We start from the raw sequence: 26,916 nt of genomic DNA on the forward strand, positions 1-26,916 counted from the left end.
ATTGGCGTTTCAGCTTCAGCATCAGTCCTTCCAATGAATATTCAGGACTGATTTCCTTTAGGATGGAATGGTTGGATCCCCTTGCAGTCCAAGAGACTCTCAAAAGTCTTCTCCAACACTACAGTTCAAAAGCATCAATTCTTCAGCGCTCAGCTTTCTTTATAGTCCAACTCTCACATCCAAACATGACTACTGGAAAAACCATAGCTTTGACTAGATGGATCTTTGTTGGCAAAGTGATGTCTCTGCTTTTTAATATGCTGTCTAGGTTGGTCATAGCTTTTCTTCCAAGGAGCAATTGTCTTTTAATTTCATGGCTTCAGTCACCATCTGCAGTGATTTGGAGCCCCCCAAAATAAAGTTTCTCACTGTTTCCATTATTTCCCCATCTATTTGCCATAACACACATTACACCTTCAATATACCGGAAACCACTTCATTGGTCCCTCTCAGGAGTTCTTCGATATTTCAAGAAAATCCCAAATTTTTTACTAATTGTTCTTGCTGATGTCAGATTCTGTGGCTCCAATTCACTCCGTTGCTGGCAGTCAAAACTTCTTATCACTTGGCCCTGGCCAACCAGCACCTCTAACTCTTCCTTTCCAGGATCCTGCCCTTATCTCCCAAGCTTTCAGACAAGTACAAAAGTTAAAATGTCCTGTTTGGGCAAGAGAAATAGGGTTTGTCCTTGAAAGCTGGTGGAAAATCTCACCTGTCTTTATTATGCTAAATTATTCCAACAGCTGTAGGTTATTAGTTATAAATTAATCTATAACATTTCAACAGTTTCTCAGGCAGTAACTATTCCTTTCCAGAGAGTTGCTTCAAAAGTGCTATGTCTGTGGTTAAGGTGTTGTTGTTTAGTTGCTAAATTGTGTGATTCTTTGCTCCTCTGTCCATGAGATTCTCCAGGCAAGAATACTGGAGTAGGTTGCCATTTCTTCCTCCAGGGGATCTTCCTGACCCAGGGATTGAACCCACATCTCTTGTGTCTCCTGCACTGCAGGCAGATTCTTTACTACTAAGCCACCAGGGAAGACCTTAAGGTGTTACAAGCATTTTAATGTGCAACTCCCAAGATAATTTTCTGTACTTTTTTTTTCTTTTAAATCACTAAAGTCATATAAAATTGCAGTGCTTTTCTTAAGTTATTAATCACCAGAATACAAATAATACTAATAGTCAATCAGGGTAAAGAATTTTTTGGAACATGAGGGCCTCTTGTTTTGTTGAGTGCTTCCTTCCATAGCAAATAAAAATCCATAGAAATAAAAACTTGAACATTCCCGACAAAAATTGGTATGCCCTCTATGAACACTGATGATTGGATCAGTATATCAGAACAGAGGGGGAGTTTAAGTTGATTAACCTAATGAAAATAAATAATTAAAAATAAAATTTTCACTTGAAAAGATGGATCAGGATAATAAAAAAACAGTAAAACCACCTGGCAATTGTTTTTATAAGATTATCATTTTGGCCTCTACCATGAATCTACATCCAATTATCTGAGCAATTTATCACTGCAATTCATGCCACCCTGCAATATGTAAGAGAGTTAGAACATCCTTGGTATGTTATCTGTGCAAAGTGGTGAACCTTATTTCCCAAGGTCTTAAAATCCCCTTGTGAGTTTAAAAGATAACAGACATATTCTTTCCCAATCTCCTATATTCTTAACAATTCATGGTGAGGATAGTGTAAATAAACCAATGTGTATGCAACAGTTCTAAATGCTGTTTACAGTAAATGTATTTTCAAAAACACATCACTCTTGTAATCATTCTGCAGTTCCCAAGATTAATGCATGTTAAAAAATGAAAAGCTATTTCTCTCCTGGAAAATTTAATAGTTCATTAGAAACATTAATTATTCTCCCACTGTTCTGATACTCCAATTCTATATCCTCTAATGATATCTGTACTGTGGCGTCTGAATGACCAATTATCTCAAAATTGCTTATAACCCAGATATACAGAATTGTACATTATTATAGTAATTTTCCTCTATAAATTGTACAATTTGGTAAAATGATTCTAGTCTCTTTATTCTCATAAGCACTCATCTTTCCCCTGAAAATGCCTCTAGTTGCAAATAAACATCACCATGCATAAATGCCAAAGGAAACAGGCTTTGTAACCAGAATAAATTCTTATCTATGAATCTGTTCCAGTTACAAGTTCCATTTCACTTTATTCAAGATCACTATTTCTCAAGCACTGACTATACTTTTTCTATATGGCATAACCTTACCTTTCCCGGGATGTACCACTCTATCTCAGCTAAGGTAGCAAAAATGAGTTTGCCTTCCCAACTTATTGGTATATTGCTCTTAACTTTTTCTTCTGTGTCTTATTTGTTGTATATCTTCAATGCTGTTACTAATGACCTGATTTTTCTTTCTTTGGCCTCTACTAAGAATTTTCCCTGATTAAAACTTCTTGGTTACTAATTCTGGTTCCAAGCCAACTCAGTTCCCCTCCTCTACAAATTTTATTTCCATCTGCAAGTCTTACTTGCCCTGTTCCACCTAACTTCTTCCTGGAGGGTAGAAGCTCAATCCAGTGTCAACCTGAACCATTGAATTGGCTGCCTATTTAGATTATACTACTTGTTTTTCCACACTATGGGAAAAAAGAATTTGGGGAGGAGAAAATTGATATGTATGTTCATGGGAGATGGTTTATTCATGGTAAACTGGCCATGATAACAAAGAACATTAAAATAATTTAAAGCAAATTGATATATTCTTCTATACTAGGAGACTTCTGCCTTCAAACAAATTTTGTGTGCCTTCACATTGGCAGTCTGATAGTCAAAGTTTGCTAATATCCACGGAGATGGAGAATGGAGAGCAAGGGGTTACATGGAAGTATTTTGAGTATTCTGAGCATACTGGCAGTGAGTGTGAAATAGTCAAAGGTCAATTCATGCAACTCTCCTACCCAAAATGAAGCCCATCTTGCTGCTGCAAGACACCCCGAGGTTCCCTTTCCTGACCCCAAATGCTATTTGGCTAACTAGATTCCGCAGCTCTATCTGAGCATGCAGCCGGAAGCCAATTTTAATAGGCTGAAGCTAGTTTGTCCCATTATTTGGCTCAAAATATTTTCTGTTCTGCTTTCATGTGTAGACAAATCAAAAAAATTAAGGGTTTGGGGGGTTTAATTAATACTGCCTAATTAAAATTATTTGCTTTATAGAAATAGTTGTCTAGGCTTAAAAATCCTAGCTACCACTCTTTGCATTGGTTGTCAAGCATTCTCTGGCCATAAATATAAATGACAAACATTTTGAAATGTGGCTATTGCTACCATAGTTACAGAACTATTTTCCTATTCAGTGTTCAGGTAGTTTAGAAAAAATATAATTATGTTTGCTAGAAATGTACTAGAGGTTATACTCTCATGCATAATGAGCCCTGCAACCTCCTGTGAATGTATTAGATGACACAGCCCTGCTCCCACAGCAAGGTTGGAACAAGTTGTTCAAATACAGTTTCACGACTTGGTGTGATCAGAACTAATTTATCTGTAAGTATACGACCACCTGTCCGGACTCAAAGTCATCCTCTTCAGGATAAAGTAGCTTAGAGAGAGCCTGTAATGCTGAAACTGAAGACATTGTTTCAAAATCCATATTTTCTGTTTCCATATTTTCAGATTCCATATTCTGAGGAAGAAGATAATCAGAAAGAGGTATTTTAGTTTTCTATTTTATTTAAGACATGAAGATTTTTCTAAATTGTCCTATCTCCCTTCTTTCCCTGGGTCGCTCCATTCTCTTATTCCTCCTTGAAAGTCCTTGTAAACTGCTTCAAATATATATATTATGCTGACTCACAGACTCACAGGGCAGCAAGTAGACAGAAGTATTCAGCTTGCTTTATTAAAACTTCATGCTCAATCTAACAAGCATTTCTTGAGCACCTACATAGTGGTTCTCAGGTTTTAGTGTGCTTAAGAATCACTGGGGAGTTAACTAAAATGCACATTCTTAAACTCTACCTCTAGAGAAAGGGTATGTCAGTGTCATGTAGAATGTACATCATTATTTAGAAATGTACTTATATAGACTACCTTTTTACCTTATCTCTTTTATGCTGTCTAAGCTGTATATTCTATTTAGTGAACTGAAAAGGATGTTTGCTGGGGTGAATGTCTCAAGGAAAGTTACTCATTTCACACTTTCGCCTCAGGCAGCCCTGTACTTTCTGTTATTTAAAATTTTAATCAACCCTTGATGATGCCTCGCATTATACGGCTGTTTGAGGCCTCTAGTGAGTTGGTTCATTAACTTTAGTGAAAGTTCATGGAAATAAATTTTCTCTTGATTATAATAGTGATACTATGTATGTCTGTTGTGGAAATTTTAGGAAATAATACATTAAAAGTAGAAATAAGACAATCACAAATACCTGTACTCCTATCAACCAGACATCAGTCTTTTAAAATACTCTCTACCATTGTATTTAGAGTAGGAGTTCAGGATTTTTAAAAATCTTGAAAGTGTCAGACTCTAATGAAAAACCTGAATAAAGACTGTAGAATTAGGTTTATTATTAGTGATTTGGGCATAAATATAATAGGAATCTTTTCTACACTTCTGCTGATATTTTTCAAACATTATTCTATAAAATTAATTCATAGGAAAAATTTCTTTAGCACTTATATTAAATGATCCATTAAAATGTTTCTATTGTGCATAGAAAAGTAATATACAAGGATTCTCAAAAGAGTGCTGGTACAATCTCCTGGCAAAATCAACTGTATGTAATGGCAGTTTACAAATCTATTGTTTTACTCTTATGTTTTACCATTATTATGACTTTCCTTTTTAACAGGAAAACTGATCTGAATACTTATTGGAGATGTCAAGGGTATGAAACAAATGTTAAATAACTCTGTACATCTAGCATAGAGGCAAGTATATCACAGTGGTTAAGAGTAAGGGCTCTGGAGTCATGCTGCCTAGGTATGTATCTATCATTTACTTCCTAGCCTGCGACTCTGGACACATCATTTAATCTCTCTATACCTCATTTTCCTTATCTATAAAATGGGAATGATAATAGTGCTACTTCATAGGGTTGTTACAAGCATTAAGTAGCTTAATACACATAAAAGAGCTGGGAAAAGTGCCTGGCACATAGCAAGTACTCAATACATGTTAGCTATTATTGGTTCTTTAAAATTTTAATTTTGCTGGGCAGGAATATCATTTCTAATAATGATGTCAAATACCTTAATAATAAAACTCATTACACTGAAAACTCATTAAATTGGAAAAAGTGAAATAAGAGGCAATAAAACAATCTTCTCTCACAGTATGGTCTGGTAGTCTGCTATGGAAATGAATAATTGACACATTAAATTAAATGAAGAGGCTCCTGTTTATATTTTTAAAGTCCTAGCTGATTATATGTCCATTAAATATTTACTTAACATCAAAAGCAAAAAGTTTACTGAAATATTTTCTACCTTAGACAACGAAAGGGAAAAATGGATCCAGATATCAGATGCAATGATATAAGTGGTATTTTGAGTTGAGATTGTACAATGAGACTTTAAAAAAAAAAACAAATATAGCAGAAATTGCTTTATTATTCCAGCATTATCTGCCTCACAGTATTGTTGTGATGGCTATATTATGCAATGTGGGTGAAAGAGTTTGCTAAACTATGAAAAGCTTTCTAAAAATATCATTATTATTTGGTACATAGTGCCAGCACCACAGGTACACAATGATGAGGATTGCTAGAGATCAACGGTGGGCTGGTGAGAGAGGAAGAAACTGGAACCAGCAGAGCTAATCCAGAAGAAGGGCATTCAGAAGTCCCAAATACAGCATCTGAGATAGCAATGAGAACTGCTATTCATGCATACTCATCAGCTTGGCAGTGACATGGCAGCAAGAGTTTCAGGACATGAACAGTGTTTCAGCAGAAAGGTTGAATAGCCATGATTACAGCGAGGTCTATTTAGGTAAAGCAGGACCCTGGTCCACAGGTAGGGGTACAGGAGGCAGGGTGGGGTTCTTGAGGTGGGAGTTGGAAGCCAGAGAAAGGTTCAGAATATGGTAGGGTTCAACATTACAGCTAGAAAAGAGAAGAGGAACCAGACACTCCATCAGAGGCTTTCTAATGTCCCAGGAGAGGTTATGAAGGAAGGCTGCAGTTCATTAGGTACATTGGATACTGTATTTAGGAAAAGCAGATTAATTCTAAATGCGCATCAGTGGGGAAGTACCTCTGGCCTTGTTCTCATTTGGTGAGAAACAGAGCAGTGTGGGCAATGGGAAGCTACACCTGGAAGCTGAGTGTCTTCAGTAACTAGAGCTGGCATGTAGTCAGCAGTTGGCGAATACTGAACAAAGCATGATTAAATTCATACAAAAGTTGATTTCCTAGTCATCTTGGAAGGTTATACATTGATGGAAGTTATGCTATCAATGCTCAAAATATTTTGGAATTGCCTTCATATGTATCACCAAAAAAAACCAGGTGTCGTTATGGTATCACTCCACATCAGATTTGTCTCCAAGTGATTTCTAGCTATATCTAGATATCACATCTACTTTCAAACTATGAAGATCTGATATTTGAGGATATTCAAAAGAATGAGCTACAAGCCTTAAGGCGATTCTAAAAGAGTAGTTTCAAAGGTAATTTTAGCAATAACAACAGCATTATAATAAGTGGATAGTCTCCCAAAGCGACTGCTTTGAAGGGAATACCACTCCTTGGGATGTAATACAAATCACAATAATTTTTAATAATGCTCTTTATATATGAAGTATATTAGGAATCAGACTTCTTAAATTCCAAATCATGCTGGCATAGAATGGCATATATTCATACTTAGATAGATTGTAGTAGAAATATCATAATGAAGTTGGCATGCCAGCAAAAATAATTTTTACCATAGCAACTATAACAATCACCTATAAGCACAAAATAATAAACCATGACAAGCTTCTCGATATTGTATTCCAACAAACAAAAGAATCAGCACTATTAATCAAAGAACTAAAAGTGTCTAAAGAGAAAAACAAGAATTTGAATTGTTAGAAAACTATATTCTAAGTTCAATGGAAATGAAGATTCTACTAGCTTTTTTTGAAGTCTAACAAATCAAGAATAATTCATTAAGCTATTAAAAACCTATTGTAATTCATTTGATACAAATAGATCACACTGGAAAAATTAGAGCAAGATGCCTTTTTATGAGTTATGCACTGTTATTTATTTGTAGGACTATCTTTTATTTGTAAATTTGATATAAAGTTCATTTTGAGCCTGGCAATCAAGGACCTTCAGGATATAACCCCAGCCTAATTTTCTGCCTTTCCTTCCTATTATTCTCCTACACGTAATCTGCATTCTGTTAAAAACTGAACTTCTAATTAAACATACCCTATAATCTCCTGCCTTTGTACTTTGGAATGTATTCTTCCTTTTGCTTACAGTAGTGAGAGCATAGTGATTTTTCTGGCATTGCCACTTAAACAGTCCAGGAATAAATTTAAGGCCAGTTTAACTAGGAATTTCATTTAAAAAATATATTGCTAAATGTTTTCTTTGAAGTTTGGTTATATAGAAAATAAATTTTCTAGACCTCTCCCCCTTTTGTTTTCTCTCACTCGCTTTTCGGAGAAGGCAATGGCACCCCACTCCAGTGCTCTTGCCTGGAAAATCCCATGGACGGAGGAGCCTGGTGGGCTGCAGTCCATGGGGTAGCGAAGAGTCAGACACAGCTGAGCGACTTCACTTTCATGCATTGGAAAAGGAAATGGCAACCGACTCCAGTATTCTTGCCTGGAGAATCCCAGGGACAGAGGCACCTGGTCGGCTGCCGTCTATGAGGTCACACAGAGTCGGACACGACTGAAGTGACTTAAGCAGCTGCAGCAGCAGTAGCAGCACTCTTTTGCTGGCCAGTTCCAGTGACAGGGTTTTCTAGACAGTACCTTTCATTTTTCCCACATCAACTTGAAACCTTAGGGCCTTCACAGGTAATGGGGGGATCTCTCTTGTTACTAGCCACAGTGAGCTAAAGGGGCAGAGTTTTAATTACAATGCTTCAGTATAAGCTCTTTAACCAAAATATTGGAGCCATTTAGGGACTAAACAAGATCAAATAGGATTACTCCAGACTGATAGTACTGAAACAATAATATCGATAACTTGAGATTAGACTGTAGTTAAGAGGGCTGGGGTCATGCTTCCTTTTTATTTTTACCTTTTATTTCTTTTTATTTTTACAGTGTCAATAGGAATGGCTCTCTGACTTGAACTAATCGCAGGAAAGTTTAGGTTAAATTGGTGAAAACTCTGAACTACACACTATTCAAAAAGAAATGATATCTTATTGATTCAAGTTTATATAGCAAATAAAATTAGAGTAATAAACACCAAATATTATCATTTGGGAACCTGTTTAATAGGTTAACACATATCCCCATGCAGAGTGCTGTTTACAGCTGAATGATTTGAAAGTATTAAAAATTCGTTTACTCTCTTAAAATTGGCATATCTTCTGCAATTTTATTTACATAGTGCCTTATTTAATGATTCCTGTATTAAAATTCTTCCAAAAAACACAAAAGTAAGCATCATTGCTGCCTATGTCTGAGTTAAATTATAATGTACTGGTTAACTGGGTTTTTTTTTTTTTTTTTTTTACATTTTTGACAACTATACACTTCAATGCTTCCCTATTTTTGTTTTCCTTCTTTTTTGGCTGCACTATGCCTGTGCATGCTTTAGGAACTTCCCGACCAGTGATGGAACTGGTGACCCCTTCAGTGAGAGCATGGAATCTTAACCACTGAACCACCAGGGAAGTCCCTCCCCGACTATTAAAACTAATTCATTTTGACTTTGTTTTTAAAATACCAAGAATAATTTTCTTATTTTAGGTCTCTAACTTTCACTGCCATCAAGTGTACTAAGTCGGAAGTAACTATGGGGACTTAACAGAGTTTTAATTACAATTTAAAAATATTTAATGGAAGATGATTTTTGAAAGTACCTGGGATATTTCATAAACATTAAGGTCAAAAAATGAGCTGCTTGATTTACTATTTCCTATATCCACTATTTTTTATTTTAGCCAAACTTAATACACTTGCCAATAATTTTTGTTGTTGTTTCTGTCCCATTCCCATACTTCACCTTTATCTGAAAAGTTGATATGGCTCATTGTCCTTTAGTACTTTTAAATTTTCTCCCCAAGTCAACAGGTCTGTTTTATTCATTTCTTCAGGAAATAGTCTCTGTTCTGAATCAAAGCTCTTAGGAGGAATGACCCCTAACTCTCGGCTCAAACTCTATTCTCGACCCTCACCCAGATTTTTTTTTTGTCACAGTCTGTTACCTTTTGATGCGAACAGTTCAACAACAATATAATGCTATCTCAATCAGCCCTTGGTGAGTAGCAGGTTTGGTAGGTACAAGTAGTCTTTTACACACCACGCTCCAGACCCCCAAGTGCCGTCTGACCGCTTCTCACTCAACTGATCTGACCAACATTCCTTAGAGCTCTCAGGCCACAGCATTCACATTCCCTCACACAGGGCATTGTCCACGTAGCAAGGGACAGTCTGAACAGCAAAATATCCCCTAAAAATATATCGCAACCAAGCATGCTGGTCCAAGATAAATCATGCCTATACGTGTAAAACAAAAAGTACACTGGCTGCTCCAACTTGGAGCACCCAGATCTACCTACAAGGAAAAAGTTTTCACTCTCAGATTAGCGATACAACCATTAAGTGCGTGTGAGTGTCTAAAGACGTGGGTAAGGCGTCACAGGCTCATTTTGGCCTTCTGACATTCAAGAAGCATCCATCCCTTGTCTAGTAAAACTGGCTCATATCACTCACATTCTAATAGACTGAGTTTTGTTAAAGCTGAATGCTGCTTCTAGCACCAAAGGCTGGGGGGATTTAGAACAAGACTGTTTTATCTGCAACTTGTGGCGTTTGCGGGGTATCTCAGCGCCGTTAGTATTTAGAGGCCTCCCTAGTTTCTCGGATAGCTAAGGTATCTGAGGACCCCGTCTTTTCCCCTCCTAAGGGTCAGGTTTCCTCACCTGTGTCACTTTTGGGGTGGCTCTCTTGGCTCCGAAAAGAAACCGCGGAGAGCTCTGCGTCGCTCTGTTGCCTGGGTAACAACTTTGTTTCCCAACTCCCCCAACCCCCACCTCCGGGTTCCCGCTTGACTTTGCTGGCCAATCATAGAGGAGTCTTCTTTGACCCCTCGTGGGAATCAACCAATCGGAGCCCGTGCCAGTTGGGGTCCGTAACCGCCCTTTCTAATTAACTAGGTCTACCCCTTTAAGCGTCGGTCTCTGTGAGCGTAGCTCCAGAGGGGACGCGCCCACTGTGGAGACCGGTTTTTTCCGGCCCCAGAAGGCCCCGACCCCGCCTCTCGCAGTCTCAGCCGCTTCACGATTTACTTCGAAGTGCCACCAGGGTAAGTTTGCAGGGTTTCGTTTGTTCCGGGCATCAGCCAGTTCCCTCCTTACTTTTTTCCTGAGCGTGAATTCTAGGTCGGACTGCTTGTTCTCCCGCCGATCTGGAGCAGGGGGACGGAAGGGTGGGCACGGTGGCCCGGGGATAGAGATTTTGCTGCGGATTCACTCGCGCTCTCCACGCCCCCTTTCTGGCCAGTGTTAGAGACGCGTGTTGTGAGTAACATCCCAACTTAAAACGTTTGTGTGTGTTTGTGTGTATGTGTGTGTAGGGTGGGATCGCATTCCCCCCTCCCACCTCCTGTGGTGTGCAAGCCTTCGGGATCCGGAGCCACAATGGGGAGCGCCTCTTCTGCTGCCCTGAGGCTACTAGAGGGCAGGAGCTACGTGTTGGTCCCACTCCCTGGAACGTCGCGGGACTCCGTGCCCCCGCGTTTCCCGCCTTGGAGTGGAGAAACGCAGGCGTTCCGCGGGTTTGTCATTGCTTGACTATCGGAGTGTTTGCCCTTCGTCTAGAAGTTCCGTTGTGACCCTCGTTTCTCCAGAGTCCTGTGGTTTGTTTAGCTCAATAAATATTTCCAGTGTTCGGAAACGACCGGCTGTGTTCGCTAGTGGGTCGCTTCATACAGTATTTGTGTGTTGTAAACGAGGAGAAACAGTGGAAACAGAGTCAGACTTTATTTATTTATTTATTTATTTATTTATTGGCTCCAAAATCACTGCAGATGGTGATTGCAGCCATGAAATTAAAAGACGCTTACTCCTTGGAAGAAAAGTTATGACCAACCTAGATAGTATATTCAAAAGCAGAGACATTACTTTGCCGACTAAGGTCCGTCTAGTCAAGGCTATGGTTTTTCCTGTGGTCATGTATGGATGTGAGAGTTGGACTGTGGAGAAGGCTGAGCGCTGAAGAATTGATGCCTTTGAACTGTGGGGTTGGAGAAGACTCTTGAGAGTCCCTTGGACTGCAAGGAGATCCAACCAGTCCATTCTGAAGGAGATCAGCCCTGGGTGTTCTTTGGAAGGAATGATGCTAAAGCTGAAACTCCAGCACTTTGGCCACCTCATGTGAAGAGTTGCCTCATTGGAAAAGACTCTGATGCTGGGAGGGATTGGGGGCAGGAGGAGAAGGGGACGACCGAGGATGAGATGGCTGGATGGCATCACGGACACTCGATGGACATGAGTCTGAGTGAACTCCGGGAGTTGGTGATGGACAGGGAGGCCTGGCTGCTGCGATTCATGGGGTCCGCAAAGAGTCGGACACGAAGGAGCCTGAGAGACTGAACTGAACGGAACTGAACTGAACTGAGGAGAGATAGGGCGGCTTTAATGAATGGTTACTGTTGGTTTTCCAGGGCTTGGAATTCAGTTATAAATTAACTAAATTGTTTTCCTTCTTTCTGCTCTCTGGTAAATAGTAAAGCTTGAGTAATTTGTCTATTCTACTTGTTATTACCACAGAAAACAAAAAGTGAACGTAGAACATTTAAGTTTTGGCTAAATTTTTGGCTTTTTGGCCAAGTTCAGTTCAGTTCAGTTCAGTCGCTCAGTCGTGTCCGACTCTGCGACTCCATGAACCTCAGCACGCCACACCTCCCTGTCCATCACCAACTCGCGGAGTTCACCCAGACTCACGTCCATCCAGCCATCCAGCCATCTCATCCTCTGTCTTTCCCTTCTCCTCCTGCCCCCAATCCCTCCCAGCATCACAGTCTTTTCCAATGAGTCAACTCTTCGCATGAAGTGGCCAAAGTACTGGAGCTTCAGCTTTAGCATTATTCCTTCCAAAGAAATCCCAGGGCTGATCTCCTTCAGAATGGACTGGTTGGATCTCCTTGCAGTCCAAGGGACTCTCAAGAGTCTTCTCCAACACCATAGTTTAAAAGCATCAATTCTTCAGCACTCAGCCTTCTTCACAGTTCAACTCTCACATCCATACATGACCACAAAGGAAAACATAGCCTTGACTAGTCAGACCTTGGAGAGGGGAATGGCAACCCACTCCAGTATTCTTGCCTGGAGAATCCCATGGATGGAGGAGCCTGGTAGGCTACAATTCACAGGGTTGCAAAGAGTCAGACACGACTGAGCGACTTCACCTTGACTAGATGGACCTTAGTCGGCAAACTAATGTCTCTGCTTTTGAATATACTATCTAGGTTGGTCATAATTTTTCTTCCAAGGAGTAAGCATCTTAATTTCATGGCTGCAGTCACCATCTGCACTGATTTTGGAGCCCCCAAAATAAAGTCTGACACTGTTTCCACTGTTTCCCCATCTATTTCCCATGAAGTGATGGGACCGGATGCCATGATCTTCGTTTTCGGGATGTTGAGCTTTAAGCCAACTTTTTCGCTCTCCTCTTTCACTTTCATCAAGAGGCTTTTTGGCTCCTCTTAACTTTCTGCCATAAGGGTGGTGTCATCTGCATATCTGAGGTTATTGATATTTCTCCTGGCAATCTTGATTCCAGATTGTGTTTCTTCCAGTCCAGCGTTTCTCATGATGTACTCTGCATATAAGTTAAATAAGCAGGGTGACAATATACAGTCTTGACATACTCCTTTTCCTATTTGGAACCAGTCTGTTGTTCCATGTCCAGTTCTAACTGTTGCTTCCTGACCTGCATACAGATTTCTCAAGAGGCAGGTCAGGTGGTCTGGTATTCCCATCTCTCTCAGAATTTTCCACAGTTTTTTGTGATCCACACAGTCAAAGGCTTTGGCATAGTCAATAAAGCAGAAATAGATGTTTTTCTGGAACTCTGTTGCTTTTTCCATGATCCAGTGGATGTTGGCAATTTGATCTCTGGTTCCTCTACCTTTTCTAAAACCAGCTTGAACATCTGGAAGTTCATGGTTCAAGTATTGCTGAAGCCTGGCTTGGAGAATTTTGAGAATTACTTTACTAGCATGTGAGATGAGTGCAATTGTGCGGTAGTTGGAGCATTCTTTGGCATTGCCTTTCTTTGGGATTGGAATGAAAACTGAGCTTTTCCAGTCCTGTGGCCACTGCTGAGTTTTCCAAATTTGCTGGCATATTGAGTGCAGCACTTTCACAGCATCATCTTTCAGGATTTGAAAGAGCTCAACTGGAATTCCATCACCTCCACTAGCTTTGTTCGTAGTGATGCTTTCTAGAGCCCACTTGACTTCACATTCCAGGATATCTAGCTCTAGATGAGTGATCACACCATCATGACTATCTGGGTCGTGAAGATCTTTCTTGTACAGTTCTTCTGTGTATTCTTGCCACCTCTTCTTAATATCTTCTGCTTCTGTTAGGTCCAGACCATTTATGTACTTTATCGAGCCCATCTTTGCCTATACCGTAATTCCCTTTATTACTGTAGGTGATCGGAGTTGAAGTATATTAAATATTAATTAACTCAGATACTTGTGGAGCTAAAGTTATGTAAGCTATGATGTCTCTTCTTTCATGATTGCTTTTATCTTTCTTATTCTCCCTCCAACATGGAGCAGGGGGACTGAAGGGTTGGCTCGGTGGCCAGGGGGGTAAGGAGATTTTGCTGAGGTTTCTTTTTTTTTTTAATTTAAATATATTTTAGTTGGAGGCTAATTACTCTACAATATTGTATTGGTTTTGCCATACATCAATATGAATCCGCCACAGGTGTACACGTGTTCCAATCCTGAACCCGCCTCCCACCTCCCTCCCCGTACCATTCCTCTGGGTCATCCCAGTGCACCAGCCCCAAGCATCCTGTATCCTGCATCAAACCTGGACTGGCGATTCATTTCTTATATGATATTATACATGTTTCAGTGCCATTCTCCCAAATTTTCCCACCCTTGCCCTCTCCCACAGAGTCCAAAAGACTGTTCTATATATCTTTGTCTCTTTTGCTGTCTTGCATATAGGGTTATCATTACCATCTTTCTAAATTCCATATATATGCGTTACTATACTGTATTGGTGTTTTTCTTTCTGGCTTACTTCACTCTGTATAATCGGCTCCAGTTTCATCCATCTCATCAGAACTGATTCAAATGAATTCTTTTTAACAGCTGAGTAATACTCCATTGTGTATATGTACCACAGCTTTCTTATCCATTCATCTGCTGATGGACATCTAGGTTGTTTCCATGTCCTGGCTATTATAAACAGTGCTGCGATGAACATTGGGGTACATGTGTCTCTTTCCATTCTGGTTTCCTTAGTGTGTATGCCCAGCAGTGGGATTGCTGGGTCATAAGGTAGTTCTATTTGCAATTTTTTAAGGAATCTCCACACTGTTCTCCATAGTGGCTGTACTAGTTTGCATTCCCACCAACAGTGTAGGAGGGTTCCCTTTTCTCCACACCCTCTCCAGCATTTATTGCTTGCAGATTTTTGGATCTCAGACATTCTGACTGGTGTGAAGTGGTACCTCATTGTGGTCTTGATTTGAATTTCTCTAATAATGAGTGATGTTGAGCATCTTTTCATGTGTTTGTTAGCCATTCGTATGTCTTCTTTGGAGAAATGTCTATTTAGTTCTTTGGCCCATTTTTTGATTGGTCGTTTATTTTTCTGGAATTGAGCTTCAGGAGTTGCTTGTATATTTTTGAGATTAGTTGTTTGTCAGTTGCTTCATTTGCTATTATTTTCTCCCATTCTGAAGGCTGTCTTTTCACCTTGCTTAGAGTTTCCTTTGTTGTGCAGAAGCTTTTAATTTTAATTACATCCCATTTGTTTATTTTTGCTTTTATTTCCACTATTCTGGGAGGTGGGTCATAGAGGATCTTGCTGTGATTTATGTCGGAGAGTGTTTTGCCTATGTTCTCCTCTGGAGTTTTATAGTTTCTGGTCTTATGTTTAGATCTTTAATCCATTTTGAGTTTATTTTTGTGTATGGTGTTAGAAAGTGTTCTAGTTTCATTCTTTTACAAGTGGTTGACCAGTTTTCCCAGCACCACTTGTTAAAGAGATTGTCTTTAATCCATTGTATATTCTTGCCTCCTTTGTCAAAGAAAAGGTGTCCACAGGTGCATGGATTTATCTCTGGGCTTTCTATTTTGTTCCATTGATCTATATTTCTGTCTTTGTGCCAGTACCATACTGTCTTGATGACTGTGGCTTTGTAGTAGAGCCTGAAGTCAGGCAAGTTGATTCCTCCAGTTCCATTCTTCTTTCTCAAGATTGCTTTGGCTATTCAAGGTTTTTTGTATTTTCATACAAACTGTGAAGTTATTTGGTCTAGCTCTGTGAAAAATAACATTGGTAGCTTGATAGGGATTGCATTGAATCTATAGATTGTTTTGGGTAGTATAATCATTTTCACTCTATTGATTCTTCTGATCCATGAACATGGTACATTTCTCCATCTATTAGTGTCCTCTTTGATTTCTTTCACCAGTGTTTTGTAGTTTTACATATATAGGTCTTTAGTTTCTTTAGGTAGATATATTCCTAAGTATTTTATTCTTTTCGTTGCAATGGTGAATGGAATTGTTTCCTTAATTTCTCTTTCTATTTTCTCATTATTAATGTATAGGAATGCAAGGGACTTCTGTGTGTTGATTTTATATCCTGCACCTTTATTATATTCACTGATTAGCTCTAGTAATTTTCTGGTGGAGTCTTTAGGGTTTTCTATGTAGAGGATCATGTCATCTGCAAACAGAGTTTTACGTCTTCTTTTCCAATTTGGATTCCTTTTATTTCTTTTTCTGCTCTGATTGCTGTGGCCAAAACTTCCAAATCTATGTTGAACAGTAGTGGTGAGAGTGGGCACCCTTGTCTTGTTCCTGACTTTAGGAGAAATGCTTTCAACTTTTCACCATTGAGGATAATGTTTGCTGTGGGTTTGTCATATATAGCTTTTATTATGTTGAGGAATGTTCCTTCTATTCCTGCTTTCTGGAGAGTTTTTATCGTAAATGGATGTTGAATTTTGTCAAAGGCTTTCTCTGCATCGATTGAGATAATCATATGGCTTCTATTTTTTAATTTGTTAATGTGGGTATTACATTGATTGGTTGGCAGATATGAAGAATCCTTGCATCCGTGGGATAAAGCCCACTTGGTCATGATGTATGATCTTTTTAATGTGCTGTTGGATTCTGATTGCTAGAATTTTGTTAAGGATTTTTACATCTATATTCATCAGTGATATTGGCCTGTAGTTTTCTCTTTTTTCTGGCATCTTTGTCAGGTTTTGGTATTAGGGTGATGGTGGCCTCATAGAATGAGTTTGGAAGTTTCCCTTCCTCTGCAATTTTCTGGAAGAGTTTGAGTAGGATAGGTGTTATCTTTTCTGTACATTTTTGGTAGAATTCAGCTGTGAAGCCGTGTGGACCTAGGCTTTTGTTTGCTGGAGGATTTCTGATTACAATTTCAATTTCCGTGCTTGTGATGGGTCTGTTAAGATTTTCTATTTCTTCCTGGTTCAGTTTTGGAAAGTTGTACTTTTCTAAGAATTTGTCCATTTCTTCCAAGTTGTCCATTTTGTTGGCATATAATTGCTGATAGCAGTCTCTTATATCCTTTGTATTTCTGTGTTGTCTGTTGTGATCTCTCCATTTTCATTTCGAATTTTATTGATTTTTTTCTCCCTTTGTTTCTTGATGAGTCTGGCTAATGGTTTTTCAGTTTTATTTATCCTTTCAAAGAACCAGCTTTTGGCTTTGTTCATTTTTGCTATGGTCTCTTTTGTTTCTTTTGCATTTATTTTTGCCCTAATTTTTCAAATTTCTTTCCTTCTACTAACCCTGGGATTCTTCATTTCTTCCTTTTCTGGTTGCTTTAGGTGTAGAGTTAGGTTATTTATTTGACTTTTTTCTTGTTTCTTGAGGTATGCCTGTAACTTTCCCCTAAGCACTGCTTTTACAGTTGCTGCGGTTTCACTTACGCTTCCCACGTCCCCTTTCTGCCCGGTGTTAACAGGTGTGTGTTGTGGAATTCTGGAAAAATTCTCTGAAACTTCCAATTTTATATGTGTGTGTGTATGTATATATATTTAAATGTGGACCACTACCCACTAATGAATTATCATTCACAGTTTGAAAACTCTATTCTTAGATCATTGGTTTTCAAACTTTTGTGTGTTTAGGAATTATTTACGTTGTTTGTTACAAATGCAGGTTTCCCTGGCTTACTACAGGAACTGGCTCTTTCCCTCTGTGGTGGGCTCCCCGCAAAGGTTCATATAGCAAATATAAAGTGCTGGGCAAGGCACCAGATGCACAAATATTTAATAAATAATATTTTTCTTCTTGGGAAACAAATGCTATTTATGTTTAAGGCTATAACTGTCTCTTCATTTTGCCCCTGCAAGGTTGAATCCATCAGTTCAGTTCAGTTGCTCAGTCGTGTCCGACTCTTTGCTACCCCATGGACTGCAGCATGCCAGCCTTCCCTGTCCATCCCCAACTCCCGGAACTTGGAAATTATTCAAATTCATGTCCATCCAGTTGGTGATGCCATGCATCTATCTCATCTTCTGTCGTCCCCTTTTCCTCCTGCCCTCAATCTTTCCCAGCATCAGGGTCTTTTCAAATGAGTCAGTTCTTCCCATCAAGTAGCCAAAGTATTCGAGTTTCAGCTTCAGCATCAGTCCTTCCAATGAATATTCAGGACTGATTTCCTTTAGGATTGACTGGTTTGATCTCCTTGCAGTCCAAGGGACTCTAAAGAGTCTCCAGCACCACAGTTCAAAAGCATCAATTCTTTGGCACTCAGCTTTCTTTGTAGTCCAACTCTCACATCCATACATGACTATTGGAAAAACCATAGCTTTGACTAGACAGACCTTTCTTGGCAAAGTAATGTCTCTGCTTTTTAATATGCTGTCTAGGCTGGTCATAACTTTCCTTCCAATGAGTAAGCGTCTTTTAACTTTATGGCTGCAGTCACCATCTGCAGTGATTTTGGAACCCCCAAAAGCAACGTCTCTCACTGTTTCCATTGTTTCCTCATCTACTTGTCATGAAGTCATGGGACCGGACACCATGATCTTAGTTTTCTGAACGTTGAGTTTTAAGCCAACTTTTTCACTCTCCCTTTTCACTTTCATCAAGAGGCCCTTTAGTTCTTCACTTTCTGCCATAAGGGTGGTGTCATCTGCATATATGAGGTTATTGATATTTCTCCCGGCAATCTTGATTCCAGCTTGTACTTCTTCCAGCCCAGCATTTCTCATGATGTACTCTGCATAGAAGTTAAATAAGCAGGGTGACAATATACAGCTTTGAAATACTCCTTTCCCAATTTGGAACCAATCTGTTGTTCCATGTCGGGTTCTAACTGTTACTTCTTGACCTGCATACAGATTTCTCAGGAGGCAGGTCAGGTGGTGTGGTATTCCCATTTCTTTAAGAATTTTCACAGTTTGTTGTTATCCATACAGTCAAAGGCTTTGGCGTAGTCAATAAACCAAAAGTAGATGTTTTTTTCTGGAACTCTCTTGCTTTTTCAATGATCCAGCGGCCTTTTCTCAGTCTAGCTTGAACATTTGAAGTTCACAGTGCATGTAATGTTGAGGCCTGGCTTGGAGAATTTTGAGCATTACTTTGCTAGCATGTGAGATGAGTGCAGTTGTGCGGTAGTTTGAACATTGTTTGGCATTGCCTTTTTTTCTGGCTTTGACTGCTAGTTTGGTCTTAAAGTAGGGAAACTTGAGAGATTCAAAAGATAAAAAAGACAACTAAATGTTTTTCTGTGACTTATAGGTGTTACAAAGCGATATAATTTAGCTAATTCTAATTATTTTATAATATATAAACTGTTTTAAAACACTAATTAAATAATTTATTAAGCCAGAAGTAGAAGAAATTAAAGATGAAAGATTTCCCTCAATTCTATTACCAAGATAGAACTGATATTTCTGTTTCTTTCCTATTTTATCCAAATGTATTGATTTTTTTTGCACGATCTTAATTCCTGTTTATACAATGCTTTGTTCCTTTTATTTAATACAGTTCTGGGAATTTTTTCTGTGTTATTTATAGTCCTCATGTTTTTAATTATTGATGGCACCTTGATATTCCATAAAGTGAGATGTCCATAATTTACTCAGCCTAAACTAAGCCAACAGCAGAAGATTTAGTTCTGATTATTCCATGTTATTGATAACACTGTAAAGTCTTGGCTATTTAAAACCATATGTATAACTTTTACCTTCCATACACTCAAGAGGAATCCTAACAGGAAGGCCAGTGATCTGGACCTGAACTGTGAGTTTTTGCCCTGTTGAATGTATGGATTTGCCCATCTATGTTTCTATGTGCTGGAGTAGCCGTTATCAACCAGGATATTCATTATATGCATGAGTTAGGTTGAATGTATTTTAAAACTAATAAATATGGACATTTTTAAAAGGATACACTTTAAGAAAATATATGAATCAAAGCAGATTCAAGTGCCATAATAACAGTCATGGTGATTAGCTTTCTTTTTGAATATCTTTTTCAAAGATTATTTGAGTGTGTATTCATTTGTAATTTAAATTTTTATAAAGGAATCAATTAAGTTGACTGGGAGAATAAAATCTATAATTGGTCTGTATTATTAACACATTCCCTGTTTTCAAAGCATACAAACTGTCTTGTTTTCTGTCATTCTAAAACATTAACTAGCCCCACTTTCTAAAGTTGTAAAATATTTCAAACAAAAAAGTACAGATTGTTATACATTATCATCCATGTACTACCAAAGATTTAGCAAGTGTTAACCTTTTGCTATATTTTCATTAGGCACTGTTTTTTTTAAAGAACCAAACATTACACTAAAATTAAACATAAAGCTAAAACACTACCTCTTTGTACCCCTTCCCAGCCACATTTCCTTCCCATCCCAGAGATATTTGTTCTTCTGAAGTTATTAAATATTTTTCCTTGTTTTTAAGTGCTCTCAAACATAGATGACCATAATTGATTTGTAATATATTGTTTGTATGTCCTTTAACATTTACAAAAACAGTCTACTGTGTTTATTCTTCTGCAAATTTTTTAAGGTCAACATTGTTTTTGAGATTTATCTGATATTTATCAGATTTATACTGATAAATGTAGGTAAAGTTAGGTATCTGGGGGGAGGATAGATTGGTAGATTGGGATTGACTTATACACACACTACTATATATAAAAGATAACAAGAACCTGTTCTATATACAGCACAGGGAAATCTATTTGGTGCTCTGTAATGACCTGTATCAGAGAAGGCAATGGCACCCCACTCCAGTACTCTTGCCTGGAAAGTCCCGTGGATGGAGGAGGCGCGTGGCCTCAGTCCATGGCGTTGCTAAGAGTCGGACACGACTGAGCAAGTGACTTCACTTTCACTTTTCACTTTCATGCATTGGAGAAGGAAATGGCAACCCACCCCAGTGTTCTTGCCTGGAGAATCCCAGGGTCGGGGGAGCCTAGTGGGCTGCTGTCTATGGGGTCACACAGAGTCGGACACGACTGAAACAACTTAGCAGCAGCAGCAGCAGCAGCAGCAGCAATGACCTGTATGCTTCCCTGGTGGCTCAGAGGTTAAAGCATCTGCCTGCAATGCGGGAAACTTGGCCTTGATCACTGGGTCAGGAAGATTCCCTGGAGAGGGAAATGGCAACCCACTCCAGTATTCTTGCCTGGAGAATCCCATGGATGGAGGAGCCTGGTGGGCTACAGTCCAAGAGGTCGCAAAGAGTAGGACAGGACTGAGTGACTTCACTTTCACTTTCACTAATGACCTGTATAGGGTTCCCAGGTAGTGCTAGTGGTAAATAACTTGCAGGTTTGATCCCTGGGTTGGGAAGATTACCTGGAGGAGGGCATGGCAACCGACGGCAGTATTCTTGCCTGGGAAATCCCATGGACAGAGGAGCCTGGCGGGCTACAGTCCATAGCATCACAAAGAGTTGGACACCACTGAAGCGAGAAATCTGTATGCAGGTCAGGAAGCAACAGTTAGAACTGGACATGGAACAACAGACTGGTTCCAAATAGGAAAAGGAGTACATCAAGGCTGTATATTGTCACCCTGCTTATTTAGCTTATATGCAGAGTACATCATGAGAAACGCTGGACTGGAAGAAACACAAGCTGGAATCAACATTGCCAGGAAAAATATCAATAACCTCCGATATGCAGATGACACTACCCTTATGGCAGAAAGTGAAGAGGAACTAAAAAGCCTCTTGATGAAAGTGAAAGAGGAGAGTGAAAAAGTTGGCTCAAAGCTCAACATCCCGAAAACGAAGATCATGGCATCCGGTCCCATCACTTCATGGGAAATAGATGGGGAAACAGTGGAAACAGTGTCAGACTTTATTTTGGGGGCTCCAAAATCAGTGCAGATGGTGACTGCAGCCATGAAATTAAAAGACTTTACTCCTTGGAAGAAAAGTCATGACCAACCTAGATAGTATATTCAAAAGCAGAGACATTACTTTGCCGACTAAGGTCCGTCTAGTTAAGGCTATGGTTTTTCCTGTGGTCATGTATGGATGTGAGAGTTGGACTGTGAAGAAGGCAGAGTGCCGAAGAATTGATGCTTTTGAACTGTGGTGTTGGAGAAGACTCTTGAGAGTCCCTTGGACTGCAAGGAGATCCAACCAGTGCATTCTGAAGGAGATCAGTCCTGGGATTTCTCTGGAAGGAATGATGCTAAAGCTGAAACTCCAGTACTTTGGCCACCTCATGGGAAGAGCTGACTCATTGGAAAAGACACTGATGCTGGGAGGGATTGAACTGAACTGAACTGAAGTGACTTAGCTCGCAAGGACCTATATGGGAAAGGACTCTGAAAGAGAGTAGATATATATACACTATCAGTTCAGTTCAGTCACTCAGTCATGTCCGACTCTTTGCGACCCCAGGAATCGCAGCACACCAAGCCTCCCTGTCCATCACCAACTCCCGGAGTTCACTCAGACTCACGTCCATCGAGTCAGTGATGCCATCCTGCCATCTCATCCTCTGTCGTCCCCTTCTCCTCCTGCCCCCAATCCCTCCCAGCATCAGAATCTTTTCCAATGAGACAACTCTTCTCATGAGGTGGCCAAAGTACTGGAGTTTCAGCTTTAGCATCATTCCTTCCAGAGAAATCCCTGGGCTGATCTCCTTCAGAATGGACTGGTTGGATCTCCTTGCAGTCCAAGGGACTCTCAAGAGTCTTCTCCAACACCACACTTCAAAAGCATCAATTCTTCGGCACTCTGCCTTCTTCACAGTCCAACTCTCACATCCATACATGACCACAGGAAAAACCAAAGCCTTGACTAGACGGACCTTAGTCGGCGAAGTAATGTCTTTGCTTTTGAATATACTATCTATGTTGGTCATAACTTTTCTTCCAAGGAGTAAGCGTCTTTTAATTTCATGGCTGCAGTCACCATCTGCACTGATTTTGGAGCCCCCAACATAAAGTCTGACACTGTTTCCACTGTTTCCCCATCTATTTCCCATGAAGTGATGGGACTGGATGCCATGATCTTCGTTTTCGGGATGTTGAGCTTTAGGCCAACTTTTTCGCTCTCCTCTTTCACTTTCATCAAGAGGCTTTTTGGCTCCTCTTCGTGATGCTGGGAGGGATTGGGGGCAGGAGGAGAAGGGGACGACAGAGGATGAGATGGACGTTGAGTCTGACTGAACTCCAGGAGATGGTGATGGACAGGGAGGCCTGGCGTGCTGCAATTCATGGGGTCACAAAGAGTCGGACACAACTGAGCGACTGAACTGAACTGAACTGAATAATAATGAGAGATTTAAAACACTTTTGTCAGAAACTGGTTAAGCAAAATAGATTAAAAAAAATTTTTTAAGTACAAGGATGTGACAGATATATGATCTTAATGAGATGGAAGGGAAATAATCTCTAACTCCAAATTCTTAATGACAAAGAGACATTTTTAATCCAAAGGTGATTTTCATTTATTTTATTTTTCAAATTCCTAAGGAAGAGAATATTTGAATGTACATGCTACGTTAAATAGAGAAATTCTAATAACAAAGTAACTCTTAAACTACTTCCAAATGAAAAGAAAGTCCAGAAATGCCAGAGCACAGAAAAATTCCACCCTTTGATGGCTACCAGAAGTTTTAATTTGATCTACAGTATCACATTGATGACAGTACCCAGTCTGAAAGGATCAGTTTCTATGACAGTAGCAGAACAATGGTTTGACAACAGTAGTTTTTCTGTCAGCATTTGTAATGTTACCATATACTTGCATATCATAAATATGTATATATAATCATATAACATGATAATGTAATATTATAATTTATAACATAATGCCTATTCCCAACAGAATAGAATAGGGAATAGAAGACTAAATCCATGAGGACTTCCCTGTCAGTCTAGTGGTTAAGACTGCACTTTCAGTACAAGGGACACAGGTTTGATCTCTGGTCAGAGAACTGATTCTACATGCTGGCCAACAAAAGAGAAAAATAGAAAATACAGCAAGGGCCCTTATTCTGTACAGAATACCTTTCTTTCTATTCCTTTCAGGACTGAGTTATTACATCATTGAAATCACCCTTTGGAGCTCACATTTTAAAAGTTTAAAGTTTTGATATGTGTATGACATAAAAATAAGCATGTCATATTAACACATTTAGATAAATTTTGTCCCTCAGAGTTCCCCTTGGGTGGGTATTCACTTGTAACACTAACACTACTCAAGATACTGTGTTTCATCAATTTTAAGAGGTACAGTTTTCCCTATTTTAACATCTCTGAAATTGAAATGAGTCTTAACAGTTGATGGTATCTTACAATCCCTTTTGGCTTGGTGGCAGTTGTGAATGTCATAGTTGTTTCCATATGCACATGTAATATCAGCACATTTAGGATCAAAACCTGCATAATGGTTGGCTTCAGTGAAAATCCCAGAGAAAATAGGCAATCGCCTGAAACTCCTAGAAACAAGTGGTTGTGGGGAGTCAATGGAGAAGATGGTTAATCAAGTTTAGTTATTGATTATGATGAAGTGGAAGACAAAAGGAAGGTAGTCTACATACTGGCAAAGCTGGCTTGAAAGCAGAGCAAAAATGGCTTTTAGTTCTTTTGTGAGTTCTTTTAAGAATTGCTGCAGCAACAATGCTCCTGGTGGCACCGAAGACCTCAAGAAATTTGAGTTAAAAATTGTATTCTGAATATTTTTCTTAATGTATGCACATTTGATTAAATCCATGTCTACACTGAAAGGAGCTCTTTCAAAAAGTGTGAAAATTTTAAATGATAAGAAATTGTGACAGGTTGGTATATTTTTTTTTCCTTTTTACTGGTGCATAAAGTAATGGGGCTCTTAAATTTGATGAAGTATTTTTGATAATAATTTCTTAGAATAGCCTTTAAGAGCTATTGTGTAAAAATTGTTAGTCACATCCTATTTTATAAATTTTGACTGAGATAGAGTTATAAGTACACAGTGATTTTATCCTTACATTTTTAAGGATATTTAGAGATATTATTTCATCTTTTTCTAACATTTATGTTTGCTAATGAAGAGCCTGCTGTCAACCTGGTTGTTACTCCTTATTAGGTAAGTGTTTTTTTTTCTCTTTAGTAACTTTCAGATTTTTTTTCTATACTTAATATTCTAGGGTTTCACTGTAAAGGCTGTGTGTGTGTATGGGAGGGGTTACTTTCTTGCACTTGGTGGGTCTAAACGTGAGCGCTCATTTTTGTTTAGTTCTAGCAAACTCATTTATTAACTCTGAATATTGTCTCTGCCATTCTGTTATTTTCCTTCTGACATTCCTTCTGGGTATATATTGAAACTTCTCTTTTATATTCTCATTATCTCTTTATCTCTCTCTTCTTTCCCATCACTTTATCTGCCCTGTGTTCTGGCAGGTTTCTTCTGTTCTCTCTTCCTGTTTAATGATTTATTTTTCCTCTTCAGTTATGTCTAGTCTACTATTTAAACCTGTCCTTTGAACCATTTTATTGCTAATACTGTAACCATTTCTTGGATATCTCCATGGTCCTTTTTCACGTTTACTTGTTTGTTTTTATGGATATTATTTCTTTCTTGAGCTCCTTGAACATATAAAACATCTTAATATGCCATTCATATTGCTCTATTATCTCTAATTCCTTAGATGAGAATTTCCTCAATTTTCGGGTCTATAGACTACTTACTTAGATGTTTTGTAGTCCTTTTTTTTTTTTAGCTTATTATAGCTTTTTTTTTTAGTTTTTTTTATTTTTTTAATTTAAAAATCTTTTAATTCTTACATGTGTTCCCAAACATGAACCCCCCTCCCACCTCCCTCCCCATAACATCTCTCTGGGTCATCCCCGTGCACCAGCCCCAAGCATGCTGTGTGCTGCGTCAGACATAAACTGGCGATTCAATTCTTACATGATAGTATACATGATAGAATGCCATTCTCCCAAATCATCCCACCCTCTCCCTCTCCCTCTGAGTCCAAAAGTCCGTTATACACAGCTGTGTCTTTTTTCCTGTCTTGCATACAGGGTCGTCATTGCCATCTTTCGAAAATCCATATATATGTGTTAGTATACTGTATTGGTGTTTTTCTTTCTGGCTTACTTCACTCTGTATAATCGGCTCCAGTTTCATCCATCTCATCAGAACTGATTCAAATGAATTCTTTTTAACGGCTGAGTAATACTCCATTGTGTATATGTACCACAGCTTTCTTATCCATTCATCTGCTGATGGACATCTAGGTTGTTTCCATGTCCTGGCTATTATAAACAGTGCTGCGATGAACATTGGGGTACATGTGTCTCTTTCCATTCTGGTTTCCTTGGTGTGTATGCCCAGCGGTGGGATTGCTGGGTCATAAGGTAGTTCTATTTGCAATTTTTAAAGGAATCTCCACACTGTTCTCCATAGTGGCTGTACTAGTTTGCATTCCCACCAACAGTGTAGGAGGGTTCCCTTTTCTCCACACCCTCTCCAGCATTTATTGCTTGCAGATTTTTGGATCGCAGCCATTCTGACTGGTGTGAAGTGGTACCTCATTGTGGTTTTGATTTGCATTTCTCTGATAATGAGTGATGTTGAGCATCTTTTCATGTGTTTGTTAGCCATCCGTATGTAGTCCTTTTTAAATATAAATTTATTTATTTTAATTGGAGACTAATTACATTATTGTATTGGTTTTGCCATATATTGAAGATGAATCTGCTATGGGTGTACATGTGTTCCCCATCCTGAAACCCCCTCCCACCTCCCTCCCCATACCATCCCTCTGGGTCATCCCAGTGCACCATCCTCAAGCGTCCTGTATCATGCATTGAACCTGGACTGGTGATTCATTTCACATATAATATTAGACATGTTTCAATGCCATTCTCCCAAATCATCCCACCCTCTCCCTCTCCCACAGAGTCCATAAGACTGTTCTATACATCTATGTCTCTTTTGCTGTCTCACATACAGGGTTATTGTTACCATCTTTCTAAATTCCATATATATGCGTTAGTATACTGTATTGGTGTTTTTCTTTCTGGCTTACTTCAC

General features: G+C 39.1%; 2 protein-coding genes across 4 annotated transcripts in view; one reads left to right on the top strand and one right to left on the bottom strand.

Moving 5' to 3' along the window:
• The window catches only part of DNAAF6 (dynein axonemal assembly factor 6), a 49,158-nt gene extending 38,947 nt beyond the window's left edge, over positions 1-10,211 (bottom strand). The window contains exons 1-2 of the mRNA XM_070292158.1: positions 10,095-10,211; positions 3,550-3,672 (exon numbers count right to left, since the gene is read on the bottom strand). Coding sequence (XP_070148259.1) covers positions 3,550-3,669 — 120 coding nt within the window. The 5' untranslated portion in view covers positions 3,670-3,672; positions 10,095-10,211. The remainder of the gene's footprint in view (positions 1-3,549; positions 3,673-10,094) is intronic.
• Positions 10,212-10,287: 76 nt separating this feature from the next.
• The window catches only part of NUP62CL (nucleoporin 62 C-terminal like), a 104,519-nt gene continuing 87,890 nt past the window's right edge, over positions 10,288-26,916 (top strand). Inside the window, exon 1 of one of the 3 annotated variants that reach the window (XM_070292155.1) lies at positions 10,288-10,477. The gene's annotated coding sequence lies outside the window, so the exon portion shown is untranslated. Of the gene's footprint in view, positions 10,692-26,916 lie in introns of all 3 variants that reach the window. The other 2 variants (XM_070292157.1, XM_070292156.1) reach the window with 2 other exon arrangements.

Source organism: Ovis canadensis, chromosome X (assembly GCF_042477335.2).
Source record: "Ovis canadensis isolate MfBH-ARS-UI-01 breed Bighorn chromosome X, ARS-UI_OviCan_v2, whole genome shotgun sequence".
NCBI lineage: Eukaryota > Metazoa > Chordata > Mammalia > Artiodactyla > Bovidae > Ovis > Ovis canadensis.